General features: G+C 46.1%; 1 protein-coding gene across 1 annotated transcript; it reads right to left on the minus strand.

Annotated features, from left to right (window-relative positions):
- Nucleotides 1-3,123: 3,123 nt before the first annotated feature.
- On the minus strand, nucleotides 3,124-5,841 carry LOC123082862 (uncharacterized). The gene is made up of 5 exons (XM_044505093.1): nucleotides 5,605-5,841; nucleotides 5,411-5,531; nucleotides 5,019-5,330; nucleotides 4,728-4,817; nucleotides 3,124-3,447 (listed from the first exon to the last, which is right to left on the minus strand). The coding sequence occupies exons 1-4, from the start codon at nucleotides 5,704-5,706 to the stop codon at nucleotides 4,750-4,752; spliced, it is 603 nt and encodes a 200-aa protein (XP_044361028.1). The 5' UTR covers nucleotides 5,707-5,841; the 3' UTR covers nucleotides 3,124-3,447; nucleotides 4,728-4,749.
- Between the last annotated feature and the right edge of the window lie 2,437 nt (nucleotides 5,842-8,278).

An 8,278-nucleotide genomic window follows, 5' to 3' on the forward strand; every position in this document is an offset into this window, starting at 1 on the left:
GTGCCACGCCGGAGAAATCATTGCATATTATCGCAAAGATTATTGTTTGTCTTGCAAATTCATCCTGTTAGGTACTTACTTGCTAGCGAGCCATGTTGAATTTTCATGCCCGTGCGGTGGCACGCCGTGTCTATTGATACTTTATGTGAGAAATTCTATGTACAATAATATTAAACTTCATATACCAATTATTTATATTTTACTCACTTTTTACGTGTTCACTTCAAATTTTATATTATGGTGTATGTAAAAAAATTATATTGGTACAAATGCTATAATCTTTCATAAAGAAATTTTTTATTGAATGAAAAGAGTCAGTATATTAATTGTACATAAAGAGAATACATATTGATATTGCATGATAATTTTCTGATTCCTTGGTAATTCAAGGCATCCTTGTTTGACCGCACATTGGTTTTGTGTTCGTAATGAAATGATAGCCGAGGAAGTTCACATCGGTAGTTAACATGATAGAGCTTGTATATGGGGCAGTTGTTCAGCTTCAGTAAGAAAAACGGATTGTTAATGCCTTGCAATTGCTTCCGGCTTTTCACCCCGTAAGGGTATTATTATGTAAGTTAATAGTATGTCATCCAAATTCATCATAGCTTGATGCATCCATACAATAAATATGAGAAGGGATCGTTAAAAAGATATGAGAAAGGATTAAAACCATATCTCTAGTATTGATGCCTACATACAACAAATATGATAAGGGGGTAAACCCATATTATTTAGTCTTGATGCTTGCATAGAACAAATATTAGAAGGGAGTAAATCATGGTCATCCCAAAAACCATATCATCAAATTAACAACAGATGCAGCAAATGACACGGAACCATGAAGAATATATCCCACACCAAAACCGCCGTGGGTTTAACGGTTGCAAATTCCTGCACCAAGGACAGATAGTAAATGTTTGCAACAATGATGGAAGGGATACTATACCTTAAGAGCACAAAAATGAACCTGAAGCTAAATAACACCAATAAGTTAGTGGACATCTCTGAACCTTTAGTTTACAAGAAAAGGCTTCAAAATAATCGACAGAAGCAATCCCTATATGGATTATCAAGAAGAAAGAGGATCAGGAGAAACCTTGTCTTATTACATAGCAATGATAGCACCGGAATTTTGATCACTTGCAAATCTCCCTCGCTGTTGAGCTGCACAAAAAATATGAGAGAGAGAGAGAGGGAGAGAGAGAGAGAGAGAGAGAGAGAGAGAGAGAGATGATCACACGAACCTGGACGTACGCGAAACCTCGTCGGACCATGCAAGGGGATACAATGCGGATGGCATGCATCGCAGTTTGAGTGCACTTCATGTTCAACAGCATCACATAGTAGTGCAGTACGCAACGCCAGGCCGTGCCTTGCTGATGGACGTTTCACGTTGAGATCCACATACTCATCCACATGCCCGCAGCATCATCAGCAACAGCCGATCCTGGCTAACAACGGACCACTCGGGCTCCAGTCGCTCCTGCGCAGTGTGGCCGCCTTCAAGACCATCCTACCGTCTGCTGCACCGCCTCCCCTCTGCCCCGACGCTGCAACCTAAACCCTTGTTGGCGCCACAGAACAACCTGCTGTCTGCTGCACTAGGAGCATCCGCCCTCGCCACTGTCACACCGCTCGCACTAGCAAGTGATCGTTATCCGGCGGTGGTGATGCCGTCCGCGTTGTCGTAGAGGTTGTTGCCGCAGGATCTATGCTCCCCGAACAGGGCGTCCTACTACGTCCGAGCGGAGACCATGGCCCCGCCAAGGGGATACGCAAGCGCCGACCGCCAGGACACCCGGTTTCCGCACAACCCGTAACCAATCGACAACATCTTCGATGTAGTCACCGTCGGCCGCGGACGGCTGGTTGAACGGACTCAGGGCGATGCCGGATCCGAAGCTGTGGCTGATCCTCACCAGGCCTGCTAGCACCGCAAAGAAGTTCAAGGGGGATTAGGAGGCCCGGGGTAGCAACAGTGAGTTGCCGACAGCCAGGGCGCGGCTGCGGCAACGGCCGGTCCTCAGAGGACGAAGCATGCTCCATACATACGGGCCGAGCCGAGACAACTGCCGACGCAGCAAGACAACCCGAACCACCACACCGGCCAACTAGAGCTCCCTGCGATGGAGGAGGCCGAGTAGGACGCCGCAGTCCATGACGACAGGAAGAAGGATATACCATAGAAACAGTATATGCTAACCCAAAGAAAACCTAGCACAATGATATGAGAAGAAGGACGATCTATTTATAACCCCCAGGACGTAAGCGATGGTGGTATGTGGCGAGGTTTCGAGATCAAACGACTACAGCGGCGCAAACCAGAAACAAAAAGCAGGCTCTAGATCAAAACATGAAAGCGGCACCGATCAAAAAACGCAAGAACCCTCCAGATTAGGTGATGGAAGCGGCACCGTTTTTCACCATAGAGCGGCAAAATCGCTAACCGCACCCAAGAATTCAGCATACAAGTTCAAAAAATTTGAACGAAATAAGTGAGTCCACAAGGCGTTTGTACACCGCCACATACCAAATTAATACCACGCGGCACATACGCAATACATCCTGGGTCGTTTTCACCCAAGTGGCTGATTCTGACGGCGAAAAGCTTGCCTGCAATAGAGGCTTGGTTATAAATTAAATATTTCTCGGGCAGCTGCTTTATATTTTAGTTGTACTTCACAAAAATATAATAAAAAAAGACGAGGGAGCGACCACAATAGAAAGGGGCTTACAGTGAAAGAATATAAAAACGAACCATGGCATCGGATGGAAGATGACTGGTACAGATTGAGGTGAAGAGTTGTTAGCATACATTTCTACCAAAAAATCCTACTACTAGTTACATATGGAAGACAACTTTTGCAATAACCACCTCAAAGTTTATCAATCATTTTGCCCCTCAGAAATAAGACAATTTATCAGATCAGTAAGGTCACAAAAAATTACATAATACTGTATGAAAATTGATGTATATTTGATTTCATTAGTAGGAAAAAATACATAATTACTGTACGATACTTGATGTATATTTGATTTCATTAGTAGCTTCTGCTACATCTGGAATCATGCAAGAAATCCAAACATGTTGGTCACTAAAATGTATGAGAACATCACAAATATTTGAGACATCGAGAAAATTAATCCATCCACTTTAAATCATAACTGAGCATACATTTTAAATTGCATGATCCCAGAGAGACCAGAACAGAAAAGAAACACATACATATAAAGTGTTACATGGCATGAGAGGATTATTTTTTGGTACATCACGGACAACACTAAGTGTAAAGGACTTCTGTAAGCACCGTTGTCCGCTGAACAAGCTTGCCGTTAAAATTTGCATAAAGTTTTGCTCCGTTGATGGTACACAACAGAAAAGCTACCGCCTTTTACCTCCAGTACTAGTGCCTCTTGCTTATCGATCTTCTTGTCATGTCAGACCTAGCAAACGAGATTCAGTTAGGAAAAGTGCTTTCAGATATCTATGCCAAAATATTATGTACTCCAAAATAAACTTGATATACTACAGAATTGTGCTTCCAGTTTGCAGTAAGAGTTGAACAAAAATGATTCTCTAAATAATATTATGTACCGCAAGTACTCTTTACGCCGAAGAAGTTTGAAAGTACTAGTGTTATGTATGTCGTAGATGACATGTACAAGCACACATATTTGGTACTTTCACACTGTCCAAGCACTAGTCTGAAATTTGGCACTTCCAAGCACAAGTCTGAAAGTCTGAATTTTGGTAGAAGCACAAGTAATTTCAGACTGTTGTTGTTAAGGTTACCTTTCAGACTGTCAGTCTGAAAGCATGAAATTTTGTACAAGCACAAGTACTTCTAGACTGTCCAAGCACAAGTACTTCTAGACTGTCCAAGCACAAGTCTAAAAGTCTGAAATTTTACTCCGTAGATTACTTCCAGACTGTGCAAGCACAAGCCTGAAATTTCGTACATAATATTTGCAGAATGTTTGGTACTTCAGTCTGAACTCCAAGCACAAGTCTCTTTAGGTGTAGAGGACATTTACTACAGAATCAACCATGAAAATTGGTATCAACCTTTGACAAGCATACCTGAAGACTGGTGATTTCTTCTTCGGCGTTCCCAGATGGCGGAGCTAGATACGGGTTAGGTGGGGGTAGGACAAAGAATGGAGCAAGGTTTTCCTCTAGATGTTGGAGCAGAGTACCTTGGAGAACTTGTCCGCACAAGGTCGCAGGTTAGAACAGGGGAGGTCCGGGAGGTCCGTCAGGGCAGCCAGAAGGCCGGTGACAAGATGGTTGACGATGGATCTGGAACTCCAACAATCGCCCGGCTAGGCAACGGATCTGGCCCGCTACCACCGTTGGTTGGTGCTGGAGTCGGCTGCTACGCGTTTGGAATTTGGGTTCGCGCTGCTGCATTCTCTTTTTTTCCAATGAGAGACAAAATCGAGCACATAAGATTGTTCGTCATCACGTACATGGTTCAGGTTAACATGGCAGCAAACTTAAAGCAGCGCCCAAAGCTAGTTAATTTCAACTACACCGGCCACCAATAATTCTACACTTACGGACAATAGCTACAAAACTTCTGTAAGTTTTGCCCGTGGATGTAGCAAAGCTCAGCAGCCACACATGATTCAGATTAACATAGCAGCAAACTTAAAGCAGTGCCCAAGCTATTTAGTTTTTAACTGCACCACCACTTGACTAGCACGGGATATCGTTAACTAACCAGACACCATTCTTTCTAGGGTCTAGGCAGAGACATGAGTTGCTTGCTTGTCGCCCTGCTTCATGGCTGGCTTCCATACAAATGCTTCTCCTGTTTTTGTTGAGAAGCTACAAGTTAGCAGACTGGAAGGCCCAACGAATGGCTATAACACAGGGTAACCATATATATAACCTATATCAACGACAATATATAGGTCCAATTTGATATATGCATCCAAAACAAAACAGGGTAAAGTCATACTACATGATTCAAGTGCTGCATAATGTATATAATTGCAAAAGAAGAAGAGACCGTTTTCATTCTCGGCGAGAAACTTGTTCTGGAGGTACTCCTCTTCGGCGTCCGGGCCATGGCCATCTATATCAATGATACAGCACTGGCCGGACCGGCCCAACGGGCGCTCCTCGGGTTTAAAGTCTGCGAAACAGTTTAATGGAAGCGACTTTTCCCGGATAGATGGGGGCAGCGATTCGATCCAGTCGACGTTGTCTTTGAACACTTGGAACCGCATGGCCTTCTCTTCCTCGTCTCGGTATGTCCTGTTCTGTTTCTTGGCCCAATCCTCGAACATCGCTTTCAGGTCCTCCTCTTTCCCGCGGGGAGCTGCACAACAAGACAGGTATGATGTGGTGGTCTGTTCCTGGCATGAAACGGAGCTAATATAACGACGAGGGAAAATCTACCTGACTCATCATCTGCTGGGCCTTTCCTGAAATACTGATGTGCCAACGCTCCAGCACTAGCAAGCGCAGCCGCGGCCACAACAGCAGCACGACCAATGCCATGAGCGATGGGGAAATCCTTCTGTACCGATCGGGGTGAGAAACATGAGGGAGGAGCGAGCCTCAAGTTGCAGATCTGAGTAAATCCGACTCACCAAGGAGTGGACCGATCGTGCAGGAGCCGTCCTTGGGGTCGCCCGTGGCCGTGGCGAGAACCTCCGTGCGAGGAGGGAACCGACAGACCGCCGGAGGGACATGATTGCCTCTTCTTCCTCCTCCTCGATTTCCTTTGTGCTTGTCTCCGCCGCCACCACCTCGATTCGATTCTAGGGTTTCGCGCTGCTGCCTTCTTCTCACGAGTAGAAGCAAGGGAGTCTTCTGCAAACAACCTAGTACCTTTTTTATTTTTGAGCAACATAACCTAGTACCTGTGCCTCCACTAGAATCTGGACCATTCATCCAGGATCAGAAGGCCCATACACGTTTTTCTTTCTATTTTTACTCCCAGAAGAGGAAGGCTCAGAGGTAGGCCCGAGCTACTCTAGACTCTTGGTTTTGGATATGGGTTGTATTGTGTTTGTGTGTTTTTGTCAGATTCATTTGCCAGTAGACTAAACATAAACAAAGCAAAATAATATAATAGGATGGCTAGCAAGGAGGGGGTGGGCGGCTGCGTAGCGGTGGGAGAAATGGAGGAGGAAGGCGGGAGGGGTTCGGTCGATGCGGAGAACTAGTCAATTTGGTTCCGATTTGGGATGTGCCCACGTTGACAGAGCCGACATGGCGGGCGTGTCCGGGAGCGTTCGGACGGATATGGGGAGTGCCGGACAGTCCGGGCGTTTGTACCGAAACTGGGGCGCCCAGTTGGGTGGCATTTTTTCGTCCAGTCACTGACCAGGCATCCCATCCGGACGTTTGGAGCTGGTATGGGGGTTCCAGTTGTACATGGTCTAAGCGCACAAGCGAGGTAATCGGGTAAGCACACAAACGTTATAGCATGAAGGATTATGTTCACTGCAGGGGCGAAGCTAGAGTAAAATATCTCGGCTATGCAACTTTGATACTAACTTTAAATTATATGGAATATCAACAAAAAAGCACTAATAGTATGAGGATTGCGTTTTTTTTAGCTGGGGCTCATCTTCTCCTGCAGTGAATAGTAGTATATTAAAAAATATCAAAAAATCAAAAATTTTAGCACCAAAGATGCTCAGGTTTTCTAGGTGCATGCAAAATTTCAAGGTGATATGACATCACAGGAGCTCTGGAACAAAACGGATAAACGAAAAATGTTCAATAATTTATATTTGGAGCTCCCCAAAAGGTTGATGAACTTATGGCCTAAACCCATGGAAGGATGTTAGAGTTGTGTTGAATATTATTGTACAAGGTAGGTTATAGTTGGACTTGGTTTTGGACTGTGTGTAGACAGGGTAGGAGTTGTGTCCTAGTAGGACACTTGTATCCTAGGCCTCTCATATATAGTGGGGGTAGACACACGATGTAACGTATGCCAACATAATAGCACAGGCTCGTAGGGAGAGCCGACGACGTGTGCCGCCGACCGGGCGGCCAGGGTGCGGTTTTGTAAAGGTGTCACAGGGAGGAGCGCCCGTAGTCAAGTCCCGGAGATGTAGCCATATCGGTGAACCTCGTTAACAAATCTCGGTGTCGTGCTCGTGTGATTAATCGTTTCATTGAACTTCAGGGTGACATGTGCGCAGGAAGGCTTCTATGGTGGATTTTGACTTTATTTCTCTGTACATGGTTTGTGTACGCGGATGGTAGTGGGAGAGTATATGGTGCATGTTGCCAGGATGTCGTCATGCGTATAAGGCTCAAAGGAGTTTGGAGCGCGCCGTGGCAGGGATCATGCATACACAAGGCGTCAAGCGATGCACGGAGTTGTGCTGGGCGGACAAGACACGGGATGGAGCATGGTTGCAGTCGGATAATATCGGTTGGAAAGGACGGGACAGTCTGATGGAGCGACATGGATGTTTGTCAAAGCAGAAGACAGCGGTGATTTCACCGACGACGACATAGGAGCATGATGCTGATGGTGGCTGACTTCTGGGGCGTGGAAACACATGGTGCAGGTCTGAGGGCTTGTGCGGCTTCGACAAGACTATGGCGCACGGTTGATTCAAGATGGTGCACACATGAGAGCTTGAAGTCGGCGGGGCGCAGGGTAGCAGGGCCAGCTACATGGAGTCATATTGAAGGTGGAGCTAGAGTCTGGCGGATGACTACACTTTGTGCTGATGGACGGGCTACGACGTAAATGCATGGAGAGTTGAAGCCTATTTCAGCGGGAAAAGCAAGAGACGCGTGGATCGGACTGGGGCTCAGTGGTCTGATGGAGACGTGATACTCGGCATCGGTCGATGATGATCGGTGGTTCTCTGCAGTAGGGGTTTGAGTGATGTGGGTTCATGGTCCAGGAGACTCGACCGGGACAGCAGAGGCTCGACGCGGTGATAGCGGCGAGGCGTGCGGTAAGCACGGGACACAGCGACAGGCCAAGGCACTGGTGGTCAGACATGTGGTCAGACAAATTGTGCACGGGTTGCTGAAGCATTGCTGACAAGTTTCGGATTCAAGTTGGTGACTGGTTCTATCGGTGCTAGTTGATGGACAGGAGTTGACCATAGAGAATCTGAGAAAGTGGCGGTAAGTCTAAAATTGTCAAAACAGAGAGAGTATATGGTCGTATATTCTGTGGTGCTCGGTGCACATGGCAAAGTGCGGATGATAAGACAGAAGGAGATGGAGTGCTATAGTGGTGGGACATGTCAGAGACTATCCCGGAAAAGGGTGAGACATCTG

Source organism: Triticum aestivum, chromosome 4A (assembly GCF_018294505.1).
Source record: "Triticum aestivum cultivar Chinese Spring chromosome 4A, IWGSC CS RefSeq v2.1, whole genome shotgun sequence".
Taxonomy (NCBI): domain Eukaryota; kingdom Viridiplantae; phylum Streptophyta; class Magnoliopsida; order Poales; family Poaceae; genus Triticum; species Triticum aestivum.

Coding starts and splice junctions, on each gene's coding strand:
- LOC123082862 (XM_044505093.1), bottom strand. CDS start 5,706: ATGTCCCTCCGGCGGTCTGTCGGTTCCCTCCTCGCACGGAGGTTCTCG. Junction 5,532..5,604: donor CACGATCGGTCCACTCCTTG/GTGAGTCGGATT, acceptor CGATCGGTACAG/AAGGATTTCCCCATCGCTCA. Junction 4,818..5,018: donor TCTCGCCGAGAATGAAAACG/GTCTCTTCTTCT, acceptor CAACAAAAACAG/GAGAAGCATTTGTATGGAAG.